Source organism: Schistocerca americana, chromosome X (genome assembly GCF_021461395.2).
Source record: "Schistocerca americana isolate TAMUIC-IGC-003095 chromosome X, iqSchAmer2.1, whole genome shotgun sequence".
NCBI lineage: Eukaryota > Metazoa > Arthropoda > Insecta > Orthoptera > Acrididae > Schistocerca > Schistocerca americana.
The window spans coordinates 486,327,353-486,347,343 of NC_060130.1; the positions used below are offsets into that span (position 1 = coordinate 486,327,353).

Below are 19,991 nucleotides of genomic sequence, written 5' to 3' on the forward strand. Positions count from 1 at the left end.
GACTCAGGGCATGAACAAAATCTTGTCGAGAAAATTTTGTCTAAGTGAAAAATATTTATGTATGACGATACCTTTGTGGAAGTTGGGATTGGAGCCATATTGCAGTAGGCAGTCTACTATTTCTGCATGGCCTAAGGAGCATGCAAACATCAATGGGCTCCATTCTCCTTTCAGTCTTTCGTCGACATACACACCTGAATTAAAAAAACCACAACAATTGTCATTCATACGAAGGAAACATAATCATTAAGTATCATTTACGATAACAGAACGTTAAGTGAGACTTCCTTCACGGAATGTATTATTCTCACTGCTATCTAGTATACTGGAAACGTCTGCGGTAATAAATCTCGTTGGTCTTAGCAACATTCTAAACAAGTAGTTCTGCTGAGTGACTGTTTGCCATATTGCATACATCTAACGCTATGCCTAATGACATGAATTACTGCAGTCTTAATTCTAATAATTTGTTTGACAGTGGTTAGTGTGCGAGACCATCTTCGTTTTAGGCCGCCTACCACCGCCACTGTCCTAGCGTAACAATGACGTGTGCTGGTAGTTGCTGACCTCCAGCACGCAGCTACAGATTCGGTGGTGAATAGTACACATTTCCCACCTTCCCTGGCTTTGAGAATACCGTTGTAGCTCATGTTCCGTTGTCTGCAAGTATTTACTACTTTGCGATGAAATGTGGTATAATCGCAGTGAAGGACACAAGTATCCATTGTTTAAAGTTTGTAGAATTAAATACAATCCTGGATCGCAAGTTGTTTCCTTTTATTTTATAACCGTTTCCGATCTATATCACCATCATCAAATGTGTCTGTATGAAACAAAACTTTCTAGGCCAGATACGTCACAAGATTAAAAAAATGGTGAAAGAGTGGATTAAAGTCTACGGATTTTGCTTTTTTACTGTTCAGAGAACTTCAGTTTTTGTCGATGGTAAGTGTGGAGTTGCCAATTTGGTATTGGAGGGAAAAATGTGGGATAAAATTGGTAGATGGAGACCAAGGGATAAAAACTGTACGCACGATTAAATGGCTGTAGGTTACGGTAGTTATTCCAAGACGAAGATGCTCATTTGCGCGGGACAGACTAACACGGAGAGGTGCATCATACCAGTCTTCGGAATGAAGACCACAGAAACAACCGGTTTCGATCTACGCGACCATTATCAGATGTGTGTCTTGCAGAAATAGAACAAAGAACTTGTAGCCAAGATACATTACAAAACAAAAGGAAAATGTTAGAACAAGGAGTTTTTAAATCCTATAAATTTTACTGTTTAATGACTAGACATTTCAGAGAACTTCAGCTTTTGTTGATCGTAAGTGTAGATCGCAACTCGTTAATACGATACAGCTCTCGTACTAAACAAGATAGTCTTGTGTGGTTTCTGTCTGCAATCACTGGCCGGTAAAGGTCGAGTCTTTCCCTCTTATTCAGCAGCCGAATGTGCGAGCTGCTGACCTCACCAGTGACATGCAATATCAGCTACTGGCTGAATCACCAGGTGACTAGAAGCCAGTAACCTCTAACAGCGACAATAAAAGTGATGTAGTGGAACCGCAAAGTGCAATTTTTTTTTTCTTCAGCGAAATTAATGCAGAAGATAGAACTGGTTTGAAAGAGTTCAGAGAACTTGTCATTGCGTGGCTTATTAGGGTATCAATGAGTTTGCCGTCAACAAGAACAAATAAACTACAAAAAATGGTTGAAATGGCTCTAAGCACTATGGGACTTAACATCTGAGGTCATCAGCCCTCTAGACGCCGGCCGTTGTGGCCGAGAGGTTCTAGGCGCTTCAGTCTGGAACCGCGCTGCTGCTACGGTCGCAGGTTCGAATCCTGCCTCGGGCATGGATGTGTGTGCTGTCCTTATGTTAGGTTTAAGTAGTTCTAAGTCTAGGGGACTGATGACCTCAGATGTTACGTCCTATAGTGCTCAGAGCCATTTGAACAATTTGAATCCTGTAGACTTAGAACTACGTAAACCTAAATAACCTAAGGACATCCCACACACCCACCCCCGAGGCAGGATTCTAACCTGCGACCGTAGCAGCAGCGCGGTTCCGGACTGAAGCGCCTAGAGCCGGCCGGTGTGGCCGTGCGGTTCTAGGCGCTTCAGTCTGGAACCGCGTGACCGCTACGGTCGCAGGTTCGAATCCTGCCTGGGGCATGGATGTGTGTGATGTCCTTAGGTTAGTTAGGTTTAAGTGGTTCTAAGTTCTAGGGGACTGATGACTTCAGATGTTAAGTCCCATAGTGCTTAGAGCCATTTGAACCATTTGAAGCGCCTAGAAACACTCGGCAACAGCGGCCGGCGTTAAAGCACTACAACACGGGCTCTTACAGACCACACGTTCCATTAGGCAGATCGGTAAATGAAGCAGCACATATGCGTGCAAAGAGAGCATCAAGGAAGTGTGTCTTGTGTAGCACTGCTAGACGCACCCATTCTACAAAATAGATATCAACAATGTAGAAAAAGACAGATTGCTTCTTACCGTAAAGAAGCCACGACAAGTTGCAGACAGGCACGATTAAAAGACACTCACACATAGCTTTCGGCAACAGCCTTCGTCAGTAAAGAGAGACGCACACACACAAAATTCACACACACACACACACACACACACACACACACACACAACCAAGAGTCTCCTTACTGACGAAGGCTGTGGCCGTAAGTTATATATGAGTGCCTTTTTTGACATGCCTTCTTTACGGCAAGTAGTCACTGTCTTTTCCTACATTGTTGATATTCCTACCTGGAGTTCCCACTGTTTGATTTTTGTACAAAATAGATATGCTAGACATATGGAGTTGGACACTGGGTGAGTAATAATAACTGTTAGACAGAATACCACAATAAGTGAACAATCTCTGGTTTACCGGCCGTTTCGTTGTGAAATCACGTTCAAAACAAATACTAGAACACACTTTTTTCCCAAGACACCCGTACATATATTAATTTGTCACGTGTTTTATCCATGATAAGAAAATATTAATTCTAACTAACCATAAACTTCAACGTCTGCTCCAACCGAGCGAGGTGGCGCACTCAGGATGGTCTTGTTCTCGCATTCCGGAGTGATACCTGTCCACATCTGTATCTTAATCTGCACTTCACTTACTGCCTTATGATGTGTGGCGGAGAGTGCTATGATTGATTTGGGTACTGCGGATACCACTATCACTTCTTCCCCTCCCTGTTCCATCCGTGAATGGTACACGGAAAGGACGACTGTCGATAAGCCTCTGTATCCCTACATATTATAAAAAGGCTTGTGTGTCTTAATGTATGTATGTACATATGTTCCACATCTCCTCCTAAACCACTGGACCGATTTCAACCAAACTTGGTACACATATCCCTTATTGCGAGGAAACAGTCGTTGTTGGAGTAAGAACCACGTAATAATTGTAGTTTAGGAGATACGACGTCATAAACAATGAGATGTGTGAAAAATGCAGCATCATGCGTGAAGTTTTAATATCTCCACCTACAGGAGTCGAAGAGGTTGCATAACGCTCAGGCGCTAGAGCAGCCTCGCAGCTGAATTGGTGTTGTAGTTGCTGACAGGTATAATTTTAACGCGCTCAACAAAGGTGTGTAGGTGGCACTGAGGGTGTAGCCGAACTGGGTGGTCTTAGAGGGGCACTTTGCCGTTTTATTCACGTACAGGCCAATGTCGATCTCTCCTGTGATCACGCGACAGGAGGGGGCATAGAAACACTCTTCTACTTCACGTTACAAATTTCATCGAACTGTTTTGAACGGCCCCTAGTGGTTTCACCCTGTATGGCACAGCGAAACCGGCTGTCACGCTGCACTCCAAAGGGGTGCGATCACGTTCAGTGGGGTTCCAGCCCTTCAGTGTCCTTAGAGTAGGGATGAAATACACAGGGGTTAGCAGCAGTGGCCAAATTTGTCAAGAAAATCGTCCTGTTGCTCATAACACTGCGAGCTATTGTTATCGAATGCGAAATGTTTGGTAATCAACACTTCAAGGAAAGACGTAGTTTCACTGACGCCCTTTACGTCACAACCTCTGACATTTTCGTGTCGATTCCGAGCGGTGGCGTGTTTGAAATGTTTTCCTCTGTCACTTATAAGAAAAGCGCGTGATTTGAATGCAGGGTGTTGCGGCTCTGACATTCATACCAGAAGTGTCAAAAGCAAGGGGTGAAATGAGAGTAAGAGGGGGTGTGACGACCTTACTATCCTGTAACATGTCTATGGTGAGGATGAACAGAACTGTCGTGAAATTTGGTGCCAATGTGACATCATTAACCAAATATTAAAGCTCGCATGAAATTCTGACGTGTGGCCTTGTTTTCGCTAGTGTCGACATCTTTCTGTTTGAAGCGTCTCCGAGCCGGGGGGGATTGAAGTCGCAGGTCGCCACGCTTTTGCACCATTACAGAGGAATATTAGGCACATTTGAGCCAAAATTCAAACTTACGCATCACAGCTGGAGACAATTACTGGGTTTAGAAATAGTGATCCCTTAATTTTGTTGCACAGTGTACGGAAAATCATTTGTACATTTTAAAAGCCTAAACGTTGCAATACGTGTAGCTCATTTGGAAAGTTGAAAACTATGAATTCCAACTTCTCTCATTTATCTGTCAAGGTCATTTTGAGAGTTTTATGTGGGTAGGCATAACGAAGGTACTTGCAGTTCATTTGATTTCTTGCTCTTATTTATCTTCCCATCCGTATTGCACTGTAAATATCTGCACAACAGTTCAAATATTGATGGAAGGTATGCAGTGGTGTCTTGTGGGTAGTGAAATGGTTCCATTTACTCACGGTACATGCTGTCGACCACAGTAACGCCCACTTTACACTTTACCCTCAAGTTTGCTCGGATCTGTCTGTGGCTTGTTTTTCAGGGAGTGTTGGTAGTACGTTAACAGTGATACATAGCTGTATGGAAAGATTTACTGATGAGCTGGCCTACATGCAGCATGTGTATGGGTTCAGTGTATGCAATGAAAGAGTGGCACGAAGACGCTATCCTAAAGTGTTCCCGCAGCTACTGCAGCCATATCAGAAAACGCTTTGCTAGTGTGAGTGTTTTTGCGTTACTCTGCGTTTTGTATTACGCATTTTGATGATTATATATTATACGATTTTTCACTGTTATGAAGGTATTGGCACAGGAACAAATGTAAGATGGATAACAATCCAAAGAATTCACAATTAAATTACTACTCTGTAATGACCCGTTGCGACGAACCCCTTGTTCGACAATACTAAGAAAACCTCCGAAGTTTTATCAGTCCACTCTACATATTGCTTGACTTTTCTTGACACATACGCTTTCCGGATTGTAACAGCAAACCTGTGTGTGACGCAGGACACCTCTCTTGTAATGTCATCTCAAATAACTGTTTTCATAACTGACAACAAAAGTTCAGAGCACTCGATCCTTTATTGATTAGCGCCAATGGTTCCTCTTTAGTCTAGAGCCACATGACCTACATTTCATCATAACATCGAAGATTCCTCTGATGATTTCTTGTGAATTGAGAAATCTACACGAGGCCCTTGATATTGTCGATCTACTTTACATTAACCCCTGTACTCCACAACTCACATTAGGGTGTGTGGCGGAGCGTACTTCTGGAATCATTGTCATTTTCCATCTTCCCTGTTCCATTCGTGAATCGTGTGTGCAAAGAACGATTGTCGATAAGCTTCCGTACAAACTCTAATTTCTCCGATTTTGTCCGTTCGAACGTACGCTTTCGGAATATCAACAGTAATCCTCTCAGTCATACACAACGCCTCTCTCTTGCAGCTATTGCCACTGGAGATTTTTGATCATTTCCGTAAAGTTCTCGCACTTACGAAACGATCCCGTGAGGAAACGTACCGCTCTACCTTGTGTCTTATCCATCCCTTCTATTACTCTTACGTATTAAGAGTCCCAGACTGATGACTGTATTCATGAATGCGTGCGACAAGTGTTTTGTAAGTCATTTCTTTCTTGGTTGAATTACATTACCTTAAGGTTCTTCCAATGTATCTCGGCTTGGCGTCTGCTTTTCCTACAATTAGTTTTATGTTGTCATTCCACTGTAGGTGGCTTCGGATCGGTACTTCTCAGTATTGTACAGTTGCTATTGTTGCCAATAACTGAACCTAAACTCTCACATTTCGCTGTCAAATACGTTTATTGCGCAGTCACTAAATCCTTAAACTCCTTCATTTTGCTGTATTTCGGGACACAGTCCTTTCCTTTGGTCGACTACACGTGGTGACATAGTATCATACAAAAAATGGAAACTGATGCAGTGTTGAACAAAGAAATATAGCGATAACGTAAAAAATAAACACAAGCTTTGATGGGCAAATAAGTGGCAAGAAAATGAAAAAGTCATATTTCTGACCTGCCAAGAGCTGTTGATGGAATAAATCTTTATTCCTACCAGTTTCGATGATCTAATCATGTTTAGGTATCATAAAATTATTTACAGCAACCTGCGTGGCAGCATTCTTACTGCGCCATGGAATGAAATGAAAACGATCCTTTGTCACTGCTTTCAATAATAAAATGCAATATACGCTGACAGTGAAATGCATCGCTGTAGTTAACTGATCTTACACTGTCGTAACTACGATATATCGTTAAGTAAATGATTATAAATGTAACTAAGGCACTACTGTGAAGAGACTAAAATAAGAGAACGATACATTAGTCTTTTACTTCATACTAATAACATAAGGAGCCATGCTTGACACACTTAATCGTGAATTTACAACTTTTAATTAAAGCTGTGAAAAGTCTTGCCCGAACACCTGTGATTTCCATACCATGAGCGGAGAGGTCTGACTTGCGTAAAACAATGTTAGTTTACCAAGGTGTTGAGTAGAACTACTGGTAGAGAAGTGAAGTGTCCAACTTGAATTGCGCACTGAAAGAAGAAAAAAAAAATCTCCAGAGGCTGCGAAAAGTGTGACTTAACACCAGTTTTAAGATGTTAATCAGAGAGTATTTTATGAAACATATTGCTTTCACGACATCACGTACTTGTGACGTTTACTGCAACGCACTAACATCTGAAACTTGAGTTTGTCCCTGCGTATGAAATGATCGAACAACTTACGGGAATGCAGCCGGCTGATGTCTTAGACAACCGCCGATATTTCAACATTTTCATTTCATTTGAAATGGCGAAAGATCGGCGGTTGTCGAAGTCATGACCCGGCTCCATTCCCGTATCAACAGTGAGGGAGAAAAAAATAAATAAGAAATAAAAAATAACCGCACCGCCAAGGAGTTATCGATCTCGGTCTCAAATTGATATTCATACAGTTATCGACGGAAAATGCAAAACTATAAACTTTAGCGGACGATGGGTGAATGCATGACGCTGCAGCACTATTTCACCGCGCAGCTGACAAGGATAGTAAACAGGGGACATGCCGATACCAGGGCATAAAGTCTTTGCGAATTTCATTCCGTGTACTCATTTGAACGGTAACTACGCCTCGCAGAAAGCCATGCGAACGATATACGCAGATTCAAGACAGGAGGAGGGCAGCATCGGTCCTAAATTTTAAATCTGTTTAATACATATAGATGTGAGCTACTGTATATCTGTCTTTAGTGCAACTATAACCAAGTCACGATGAGTCATCGTAAACAAAATCGCACACGGTACCACCTTGCCATTATAGAGACTTATTTGTAATGGCAAAGTGATACCATGTGCGATTTTATTTCCGATGAGTCATCATGACTTGGATATAATTGCGCTGAAGATAGCTACACAGTAGTTGAAAACGATCTGAGTTAAGCAGACTAAAAATTTACGACCGATGCTGTCCTTCCTGCTGCCTTGGATCTTATTAGCATGGTCGTGGAGCACGCAGTTCCTGATGTTAACAAACCTCAATAAAGGCAGGTGTCAACGTCTTATTAAAATGGTCGTGGAGCACGCAGTTCCTGATATTAACAAACCTGAACACACGTAGACGTCAACATTTGAGAGAGGACGCGTAGTTGAGCTCAAAGAAGCTGGTTGGAGTAATCGGCGAATCGCTCGACATCCGAATAGGAGCGATTCCACTATTTGACTATGTTGGCAGGAAAGGGTGAAGCATGGCCGAACAGTGTAGACCCAGAGAGACGACAGAACAAGATGGCCGAGGAATCGTCAGAGAGGAACTCAGGGACCCGGATTCACCACTATCATCGATTCGACGTGCAACTGGTGCTTCAGTGACCACAAGGACCATTCATAGGAAGCTCAAAGAAAGGAGGCTGAGTTCATGGCACCCATTGCGCCGTCTACCATTGACCTCTGTCACCAGCAAGCCTGTTTGCAGTGGCGTCGGACACATTCGGCCTGGAACTCACTGACCGGAATAGAATTGTCTTCAGTGATGATTCCCGCTTCGAACTGAGCCACGATGACTAGCGAAGGCGTGTCTAGAGACGCCCTGGACAGCGGTGGGATACCAACCTGAATGTCGGCCACCATTCGGCCAGACAACCAGGAGTGATGAACTGAGTTGCCATTTAAATTCATAGTAGAACCCTTTGGGCGTCATCTGCCGTACACTTACAGCACAGCGGTATGTCGACGATATTCCACAACCTGTTTTGTAGCCTTTCATGGCAAGCACTCCTGGGGTTACATATCAGCAACATAACATCCTCCCGCACACTGTAAGAATTTCTACTGCTTGCCAAATCCTACCTTCTCCAGCAAGGTCACCGGATCTCTCCCCAACTGAGGACTATTGGAGTATTATGGGTAGGGCCTTCCAACTGGCTCGGGATTTTGATGATCTAACGCGCCGATTGGACAAAATATGGCCCTATAATCCCTTAGAAGGATATCCAACAACTCCATCAATCAATGTCAAGTCGAATAACTGCTTGCATAAGGGCCAGACATGGACCAACGCGTCATTGCCTTGCTCAATTTGGGAAGCTCATTCTCTTGAATAAATGATCCATTTTTTTCTGAAATTGTGATCATTTGTTTGTAAATGTACACCATACCTACCGATTTCCGTACAATTTCGATAATTCCTTCGTGGTGCATTTTTTTGTCTTAGATTGTATTTCGATAGGTGAACACACCGTAAATGCATCTAGAGAGCGCTGTACAAGGAAGTTTAAACCCTCGGTAGGAGTGGTTCAAATGGCTCTGAGCACTATGGGACTTAACATCTATGGTCATCAGTCGGTAGGAGTGGTCACCATGAGAACCATGATAGAAAGACAACACGCACACCGTAAACAACTGGCGCCATCACACAGAAAAGACGACAACGTCGGAAGTGAATATTAATTATCAACGTGTGAGGAAGTAGCATTAACTCTGCCACTATGCTGTTTTACTAGGGAGAGAGTAGGATTCCAAGCAGAATTTATCAAAAACCTCCGTCTCTGCTTATGAGGTCACGTGCTAATATAATCTCAAATGAGTCCTTAACAGCAGTAAAGAATAGGTGGAAGCGCACGCCAGAATCTCTGTGTTGTTGTAGTCCAAGGTAATGTTCTGCAAAAGCAGACTTGCTCGCGTCTTCATGATTCTGGTGGTCTGAACAGTATATGACATGCCAACACTGCACGGGATGCGACAGACACGCGCATTACGCAACCGACGAGCATATTTCACAGACCCTAAAAGGGCCTGGCCTTAGATAGTAGACGTAAAACACACTTCACATTGTATTTTTGCAGAATACGACTACCTAGGTAAGGCAAAAATGCCGTAGATTTATGTGTCATTTCCTTATTTTCATTACGGTTGATCGATAGTGAAACGCGCGTCTGACCTGCCTTTCTCTATAGCTACTCTAGCGAAAGGTGACTTCGAGATGGGCTAACTCAGCTGACAAACTTTAACGATATGAGATGACATGGACCTTATGGATCAAGGTCCGATGTACCCCTGCGCGATAAATCGGAAGATGACAACTATCAGCCTATGCAAAGCACTGTGAGTTCGGTTTCCATTAACGGAATATCCCAATTTACGAGTACCATCAGCCTTTACCCTAACCAAAATATCAAGGAAGGGAAAGCAGCCATGTTTTCCACCTCCATAGTAAAGCGAGAATTCTGTGTTGTTGTTGGTGTGTTTTTTGTTCCATAAACTGCTCTCACTCGTTCATGTTGCTATGAAAATGAACCAGGATATTACGACGACAGCCATTTTCACAAAGCAGTACTCATAGTGCTCATACGGTCCAAGTCTGACGACTACAGAGGCAGTATATCAAATCTTGACTGGCCCATTAAACCACCCGATCGTAATGTCATAGAAAAGGTCCGAGACTATTTGGAACAGCGGGTGAAAAGAAGTGATCAGCAGCCCCGAGATGTGGTAACTTTTCGGCATCTAGTCATGAGTGCTTGGCTTTAGCTGCACATGCATACCTAAACGAAGTTCCGGACTGTATTCCTCGCCCAATTAAGCCCATTATCATCGCTAGATGCGGGGTTAAACCGTGTCAGCCCAATGCATCGTGACCATCCTCACGATACATTGGGCTTTTCTTTTTTGTTCTTATTACATTTATGCAGAGAACGCTCCACTTACAAACCCTTAGGATGTGCAGAGGGTGCTGAGCGGGTAGTTATGCGAATAGGAATCTATGGAGACGTGGCGTTTCCGTGGTACAGAAACAAACATGAATAAAACAAGATGATAATGTTTGGTTTGTGGGCCTTCAACTGCGCTGTGATCAGCGCCCATACACATTCCCAACCTGCACACAGCCCAATCTAGCCACTTTCATGAATGATGATGGAATGATGAGGACAACACAAACACCCAGTCCCCGAGCAGAGAAAATCCCCAACCCGGCTGGGAATCGAACCCGGGACCCCGTAATCCAGAGGTAGCAACGCTAGCCACTAGACCACGAGCCGCGGACAATAAAACAAGAACTCCGGCCGGTGTTCTTCACGGGGAGAAATCGTGTGGCAAGAAAGTAGCTACATGAAGATTTTTATGTATGATGCTGCTGTATGTAGGTGGTGGAGAATTGTAAATTGAGTTCTTCTGGCCGGCCGAAGTGGCCGTGCGGTTAAAGGCGCTGCAGTCTGGAACCGCAAGACCGCTACGGTCGCAGGTTCGAATCCTGCCTCGGGCATGGATGTTTGTGATGTGCTTAGGTTAGTTAGGTTTACCTAGTTCTAAGTTCTAGGGGACTAATGACCTCAGCAGTTGAGTCCCATAGTGCTCAGAGCCATTTGAACCATTTGAGTTCTTCGGATCTTCTTCTTCTTATTTCTTCTTCAAGTGTAGGCATTTGCCTGTTACATCCTTTTGTTCGGTTTCTCTTTCAACGGTGGTTTGTTTATATACGATTATTCCGCCTCTTTCTTCGTCTACCTATTGCTCTTTTCCCTATTGGTCAATCATTCATTATTATTTTATGTGTTTTATTTATTTCCTTTCTGTGACATGATCTCTCCATTAATTTCCATGCTCCTTGATATATTCATTTTAAGTCCTAGTTCTTGTCTCATTGATGTATTTCTTATCAAATCAGGTAGTCCATGGCCAGCTTTTGTCCTTAAAAACCTCATTTCCGCATCGTGTGTTCTTCATCCATTTGCAGATATTGTTGTCCAAGTTTCACTACCATAAAATGTACGTTCTTCTGTAGGACTTTGTTAGGTTTTTTTTGTCACGTTAATATAACTCGACACTTAAATTTTTACAGAGTATCTTTTTCGTTTGTAAAGGAGAAAGTGTTTCCAAAGAAGTTGAATTTATTCACTCTCTCTATTTTGTGCTCATTTATTACAAATATGTTATATTCAATTTATGATGGCTCGAAGTTGGTCATCAGCAAGAGTGTTCTCATTAGAAAATTTTGTTATTTTAAGCTAAGATCGTGAAGTCAATTTCTTTTAGGCATCGATCTTTTTAGATAGAGAATTAATAGTCGCAAATGAGCAGTTAATTTTTGTATTATATTAATGAATGTTATGTTAGGACCGTCTGCATGTAACAGAATAAAGGCAATATTTGCTTTGCCAGAAGCGTTTCGCTTCACTTCATTAAGACAGCGTCATCGGCTGTGTTTCTACAGTGTTCTACATTTGCTCTTGCTGTCCTTCTGGTGAAGCTGTTACCATGATGGAAGAGTGTGCGTGTGCCTCCAGTATGTCTCTTGTGCTGATAACGGAGTTAGTACAACAATATCTCTCAAGACGTATTTGTCTTCGGACATAAGTTTCTTGGACTTCCTTTCTAGTGTTGTCCAACACTATCGCCTGTAAGAATACGGACACTAAAAAAACCACCATATATCTACCACAACGCAGGCGTGTCTGTTGAGAGACCAGATAAATGTGCGGTTCCTAAGAGGGGCAGCAGCCTTCTCAGTAGTTGCAGTGCGACGGTCCGAATAATTGTCTGATATGGTCCTGTAACATTAGCGAACAGGCCTTGTTGTGCTGGTACTGCGAACGGCAGAAAGCAAGGGGAAACTACAGCCGTAATTTTTCACGGGGGCATACAGCTCTGTTATATGGTTAAATGATGATGGCACCCTCTTGGGTGAATCATTGCGGAGGTAAAATAGTCCCTCATTTGGATCTCCGAGAGGAGGGGATGGCTTCACCTTGGTAATCTATCGTTAACATTAAAACAGTCTCAGCAGAATTTTTACCGAGTAGAGAACAAAAGTTCACAGCTGCACGTTGTTCACTTAAATTTTCAATCATAAAAAGCGAAAGAAGGACAGAAAAGAGCTATCAAAAACTATAACCGCAGATGAACACAACAAGCCAGGTCGACAACACAGGCGGCACTGAACTGGTAATGAGTTGCGCTAAACACGCCTAGCGGCAGAAATGTGTACTACACAAGTTCCGCCCACGGCAATGCTATTTCAGTGTTTTTTGGGCATCCCCTCTTATATGTAAAAGATCTTCCGTCTAATATATAAAAAGCAACATAGTTCTTTTGCAGATGACACTAATATTGTGATTAATCCAGACATACATACAGAAACAGAAGAAATGGTAAACACGGTTCTTAAAAGTATCGTTGACAGCTTTTATTTCGCGTAGAGTAATGAATGTCATTTTTCCTTCTGGCATTGTAGTTATATACATCATTGCGCCATTTGAACTGTAGTGGATTATTTACAGTTGGCCGGTGTGACCGTGCGGTTCTAGGCGCTTCAGTCTGGGACCGCGTGACCGCTACGGTCGCAGGTTCGAATCCTGCCTCGGGCATGGATGTGTGTGATGCCCTTAGGTTAGTTAGGTTTAAGTAGTTCTAAGTTCTAGGGGACTGATGACCTCAGATGTTAAGTCCCATAGTGCTCAGAGCCATTTGAACCATTTTTGATTATTTACAACAAACTTCATGAGGGAACAAATATAATGTGAAGTAGTAGTCAGAAAGCCCAACTTCTTAAACAGATGGAGCACCACACACTATTCTTACATGTTTTTGAGCAATGAAGACTTTCTTTCTTAAAGATGAGTTACCCCAGAACGACATTATTGAATGAAAGTATGCAAAATATGTCAACTTATTGATATGTCTCTCCCTAAGATTTGCAATGATTCTAAATGCAAATGTGGTTGGAGTACGTTGTTTTAGGAGCTCCAAAATTCGCAGAAAAGCTGTCAACGATACTTTTAAGAACCGTGTTTACCATTTCTTCTGTTTCTGTATGTATGCCTGGATTAATCACAATATTAGTGTCATCTGCAAAAGAACTATGTTGCTTGTTATATATTAGACGGAAGATCTTTTACATATAAGAGGGGATGCCCAAAAAACACCGGAATAGCATTGCCGTGGGGGGAACTTGTGTAGTACACATTTCTGCCGCTAGGCGTGTTTAGCGCAACTCATTACCAGTTCAGTGCCGCCTGTGTTGTCGACCTGGCTTGTTGTGTTCATCTGTGGTTATAGTTTTTGCTAGCTCTTTTCTGTCCTTGTTTCGCTTTTTATGATTGATAATTTAAGTGAACAACGTGCAGCTGTGAACTTTTGTTCTCTACTCGGTAAAAATGCTGCTGAGACTGTTTTAATGTTAACGATAGATTACCAAGGTGAAGCTATGGGAAAAACGCAAGTGTACGGGTGATTTGCTCGATTTAAAAATAGTGACATGTCGACTGATGACGAACCTCGTTCTGGATATGCGTCAATTGCCCGAATCGACGAAAATATTGCACAAATTCTAGAGCTTGCGCTCACAGACCGTCGACAGACAATTGATCAGCTGTCAGAGATTAGTGGGTTATCTTGGAGCTCGGTGTTCGTCAAAAAAGACCCGATTTGTGGCAGACAGGAAACTGGTTCTTCCACCACGACAAAGCACCTGCACACAGCCATCGCTGTTAGACAGTTTTGGGCTAAAATTGGTGTGGTTCTGCTGCCCCGCGCACTTTATTCGCCTGATCTGGCTCCATACGACTTTTTCTTATTTCCACGCATGAAAAGGGCCATGAAAGGACACCCATTCAACAACACTGAAGAAGTCAAGAAAAAACGAGGGAGGAGCTGGCAGTAATTTCTAAAGAAGATTACAAAAAATGATTCGAACGGTGGAAGCACCAGTGGGACAAATGTATTACTTGAGATGGAGAGTATTTGAAGGAGATAAGGGTGTTTTCTAAGCTGTTTGAAAATATATAGCTTTAAAAAAGAATTCCTGTTTTTTGGGTATGAGGAACAACAGTGGACCTAAGATTGGGCCTTGCCAAAACCAAGTCAGAATTACATCCCTGGACTATATTGGCTGAATTAACATTCTGCATCGTTTGGTTGCATAAGATATTATCCATTGATTGGCTGTACCATCAATCCTATAAAACTTCAATTTATCTTGGTGAATACTGTGATTCACGCAGTCAAATGCCTTATAGGTCGCAGAAAATACCATCCGGTATAATTTTATCATTTAATGCATCTAAAATTTTGCGAGTGAAAATATAAATGGCATTCTCGGTAAAGCAACTTTTCTGAAACCCAAACTGTGGTCTGCAGAGGTTAATATCACCTTTCCCAAAGAGGGGTTTAACAACGGCATATTTCAGTCTCTCTGGAAAAATGCCTTGAGTTAATAATGCATTAAGTATTTCAGATAAGACCAGTCTTATTATAGGGGAACAAATCTAATATTTTATTGGAAACACCATCAAAACCATGGGAGAGTGAAATTCAGTGGCAAGTTCCAGTCAGATGAGTAGAGGTTTATATGAGGGCGTACTGAAAAGTAATGCCTCTGAGTTTTTAAGTGAAAACTCATAAAGCTTTTTAAACAAAATAGACGTTATTAACATTGTACATTTTTTCTTCATGTCTACTTATTTATTTCTCAATACAGCCACCCTGGCGGCGAACGCATTTCTACCAACGAGAGACCAGTTTGTTGACACCGTCTTTGTGGAATGTTTGACTTCGTTGACCGAGCCACAGCCTTACCTCTACTTGTACTGCTTCATCAACGTCAAAGTGAAGTCCTCAAAGGTGTTTATTAAGTTTGGAAGCAGACGAAAATCGGATGGGGCCAAGTCGGGACTGTGTGGGGTATGATAGATGACTGTGAACTCAAGGCGTTGGTTGCAGATGTCGCAGCGCTCATGTGTAGTCTGGCATCGTCACGTTGAAGGAGAGGGTGCTCTATGTGTAGACGAGCTCTTCATTTCAAAACTCGATTACAGCACTCTGTTACTCACGCACTGGTCTCCTTACGTTATACAACGCCATGTTACACGCTACGATTTAGAGGCCTACAGCGGCAGAGGACTGCAAATACACTCCTGGAAAGTGAAATAAGAACACCGTGAATTCATTGTCCCAGGAAGGGGAAGCTTTATTGACACATTCCTGGGGTCAGATACATCACATGATCACACTGACAGAACCACAGGCGCACAGACACAGGCAACAGAGCATGCACGATGTCGGCACTAGTACAGTGTATATACACCTTTCGCAGCAATGCAGGCTGCTATTCTCCCATGGAGACGATCGTAGAGATGCTGGATGTAGTCCTGTGGAACGGCTTGCCATACCATTTCCACCTGGCGCCTCAGTTGGACCAGCGTTCGTGCTGGACGTGCAGACCGCGTGAGACGACGCTTCATCCAGTCCCAAACATGCTCAATGGGGGACAGATCCGGAGATCTTGCTGGCCAGGGTAGTTGACTTACACCTTCTAGAGCACGTTGGGTGGCACGGGATACATGCGGACGTGCATTGTCCTGTTGGAACAGCAAGTTCCCTTGCCGATCTAGGAATGGTAGAACGATGGGTTCGATGACGGTTTGGATGTACCGTGCACTATTCAGTGTCCCCTCGACGATGACCAGTGGTGTACGGCCAGTGTAGGAGATCGCTCCCCACACCATGATGCCGGGTGTTGGCCCTGTGTGCCTCGGTCGTATGCAGTCCTGATTGTGGCGCTCACCTGCACGGCGCCAAACACGCATACGACCATCATTGGCACCAAGGCAGAAGCGACTCTCATCGCTGAAGACGACACGTCTCCATTCGTCCCTCCATTCACGCCTGTCGCGACACCACTGGAGGCGGGCTGCACGATGTTGGGGCGTGAGCGGAAGACGGCCTAACGGTGTGCGGGACCGTAGCCCAGCTTCATGGAGACGGTTGCGAATGGTCCTCGCCGATACCCCAGGAGCAACAGTGTCCCTAATTTGCTGGGAAGTGGCGGTGCGGTCCCCTACGGCACTGCGTAGGATCCTACGGTCTTGGCGTGCATCCGTGCGTCGCTGCGGTCCGGTCCCAGGTCGACGGGCACGTGCACCTTCCGCCGACCACTGGCGACAACATCGATGTACTGTGGAGACCTCACGCCCCACGTGTTGAGCAATTCGGCGGTACGTCCACCCGGCCTCCCGCATGCCCACTATACGCCCTCGCTCAAAGTCCGTCAACTGCACATACGGTTCACGTCCACGCTGTCGCGGCATGCTACCAGTGTTAAAGACTGCGATGGAGCTCCGTATGCCACGGCAAACTGGCGGACACTGACGGCGGCGGTGCACAAATGCTGTGCAGCTAGCGCCATTCGACGGCCAACACCGCGGTTCCTGGTGTGTCCGCTGTGCCGTGCGTGTGATCATTGCTTGTACAGCACTCTCGCAGTGTCCGGAGCAAGTATGGTGGGTCTGACACACCGGTGTCAATGTGTTCTTTATTCCATTTCCAGGAGTGTATGTAGACACGAAGAATTAGTACGTTCACTCTAAGACAGAAGAAAAAAAACGACGCACCACGAATGAATTATACAAATGGGACGGAAAGCGGTAGGTGTGATGTACACTACTGGCCATTAAAATTGCTACACCACGAAGATGACATGTTACAGACGCGAAATTTAACCGACAGGAAGAAGATGCTGTGATACGCAAATGATTAGCTATTCAGAGCATTCACACAAGGTTGGCGCCGGTGGCGACACCTACAACGTGCTGACATGAGGAAAGTTTCCAACCGATTTCTCATACACAAACAGCAGTTGACCGGCGTTGCCTGGTGAAACGTTGTTGTGATGCCTCGTGTAAGGAGGAGAAATCGGTGGGTTGAGGAGGGTAATACGGAACGCCGTGCCGTATTCCAACGGCCTCGTATCACTAGCAGTCGAGATAACAGGCATCTTATCCGCATGGCTGTAACGGATCGTGCAGGAACGTCTAGATCCCTGTGTCAACAGATGAGGACGTTTGCAAGACAACAACCATCTGCACGAACAGCTCGACGACGTTTGCAGAAGCATAGACTATCAGCTCGGAGACCACGGCTGCGGTTGCCCTTGACGCTGCATCACAGACAGGAGCGCCTGCGATGGTGTACTCAACGACGAACCTGGGTGCACGAATGGGAAAACGTCATTTTTTCGGATGAATCCAGGTTCTGTTTACAGCATCATGATGGTCGCATCCGTGTTTGGCGACATCGCGGTGAACGCACATTGGAAGCGTGTATTTCTCATCGCCATACTGGCGTATCACCCGGCGTGATGGCATGGGGTGCCATTGGTTACACGTCTCGGTCACCTCTTGTTCGCATTGACGGCACTTTGAACAGTGGACGTTACATTTCAGATGTGTTACGACCCGTGGCTCTACCCTTCATTCGATCCCTACGAAACCCTTCATTTCAGCAGGATAATGCATGACCGAATGTTGCAGGTTCTGTACGGGCCTTTCTGGATACAGAAAATGTTGGACTGCTGCCCTGGCCAGCACATTTTCCAGATCTCTCACCAATTGAAAACGTCTGGTCAATGGTGGCCGAGCAACTGGCTCGTCACAATACGCCAGTCACTACTCTTGATGAACTGTGGTATCGTGTTGAAGCTGCATGGGCAGCTGTACCTGTACACGCCATCCAAACTCTTTTTGACTCAATGCCCAGGCGTATAAAGGCCGTTATTAAGGCCAGAGGTGGTTGTTCTGGGTACTGATTTCCCAGGATCTATGCACCCAAATTGCGTGAAAATGTAATCACATGTCAGTTCTAGTATAATGTATTTGTTCAATGAATACCCGTTTATCATCTGCATTTCTTCTTGGTGTAGCAATTTTAATGGCAAGTAGTGTACATGTACAGACTAACAAATGATTAAAATTCCAGAAAAAAATTGGATCTTTGTTCAAGAGAAAGAGCTTCTCAAATTGAGCCAGTCAATATCGCATTAATCCACGTCTGGCCCTTATGAAAGTAGCTATTTGGATTGGCATTGACTAATAGATTTATTGGAAGTCCTGAGGGATATCGTATCAAACTCTGTCCAGGTGGCGCATTAGATAGTCAAAATCCCGAGACTGTTGGAGGGCTCTGCCTATAATGCTCCAAACGCTCTCAATTGGTGAGAGGTACGACATCCTTGAGGACCAGGATAGGGTTTAGCAAGTACGAAAACAAGTATTAGAAACTCTTGCCGTGTGCGGGCGGACATTATCTTGCTGAAATAAAAGCCCGAGATGGCTTTCCAGGAAGGGCAACAAAACGGGGCGTAGAATATCGCAGGCGTACTGCTGAACTGTAAGGGTATCACGGATGACAACCAAAGGGGTCCTACTATGAAAAGAAATGGCACCTCAGATCATCACTCTTGGTTGTCAGGCCGCATGAGGGCGACAGTCAGGTTGGTATCTCAACGCTATCCAGGGCGTCTCCAGACACGTCATCGGTCTGGAATCTCGCTGACTGGAGTAGAACTGTATTCAGTGATGAGTCCTGCATCGTACTGAGGCATGATGACCAGCGGAGACGTGTCTGGAGACGCCCCAGACAGCAGTGAGGTAATAAGTGGATAAGAAAATAGGAATGCTGGTAAGGTACTATGAATAACATAGTGAACCATTCTCGTACCCATGATAGACGGCTCTGAGCACTATGGGACTTAACATCTATGGTCATCAGTCCCCTAGAACTTAGAACTACTTAAACCTAACTAACCTAAGGACATCACACAATATCCAGTCATCACGACCATGATAGACAGGAAGACAACATACACGACAGTAAAATGCCAACTAACACCGCAGATAATGAAGAGACTGTAGAAATGTAGGGTGAGATAAAACAAATTATTCAGATGATTTAGGGAGACAAAAACTTCATTGAGTTTGTGATAGAATTCGATAAAAGGAATAGGAAGAAAAGGAAAAATAGTAGTTGTATTTGGATCAGGGAAAGAAATGAGAGAGTAAGCCGTGTGGTAGAACTTTGCACAGATCATGATTTAGTCATTCCTAATACTTCGCTTACGAATCATGGTAAAACGTTGTATACGTGGAAGAGACCTGGAGACACCAAAATGATAGTATGTAGGAAGGAGCATATAAGATGAACATCAACAAAATCAAAACAAGAGTAATGGTACGTAGTCCAATTAAATAAGGCGATGCTAAGACAATTAGATTAAGAAACGAGATCCTGAAAGCGATAGAGAGTTTTGCTATTTGGGCAGTAAAATAACTGATGATAGTTGAAGTA

The 19,991-nt window shown here is 43.9% G+C and overlaps 1 protein-coding gene across 1 annotated transcript in view; it reads right to left on the reverse strand.

The window, feature by feature from the left end:
* Positions 1-19,991, reverse strand: part of LOC124556088 (inversin-like) — a 135,682-nt gene that overhangs the window by 49,693 nt on the left and 65,998 nt on the right. The window contains exon 4 of the mRNA XM_047130114.1: positions 72-194. Within this exon, the coding sequence (XP_046986070.1) occupies positions 72-194 (123 nt within the window). The remainder of the gene's footprint in view (positions 1-71; positions 195-19,991) is intronic.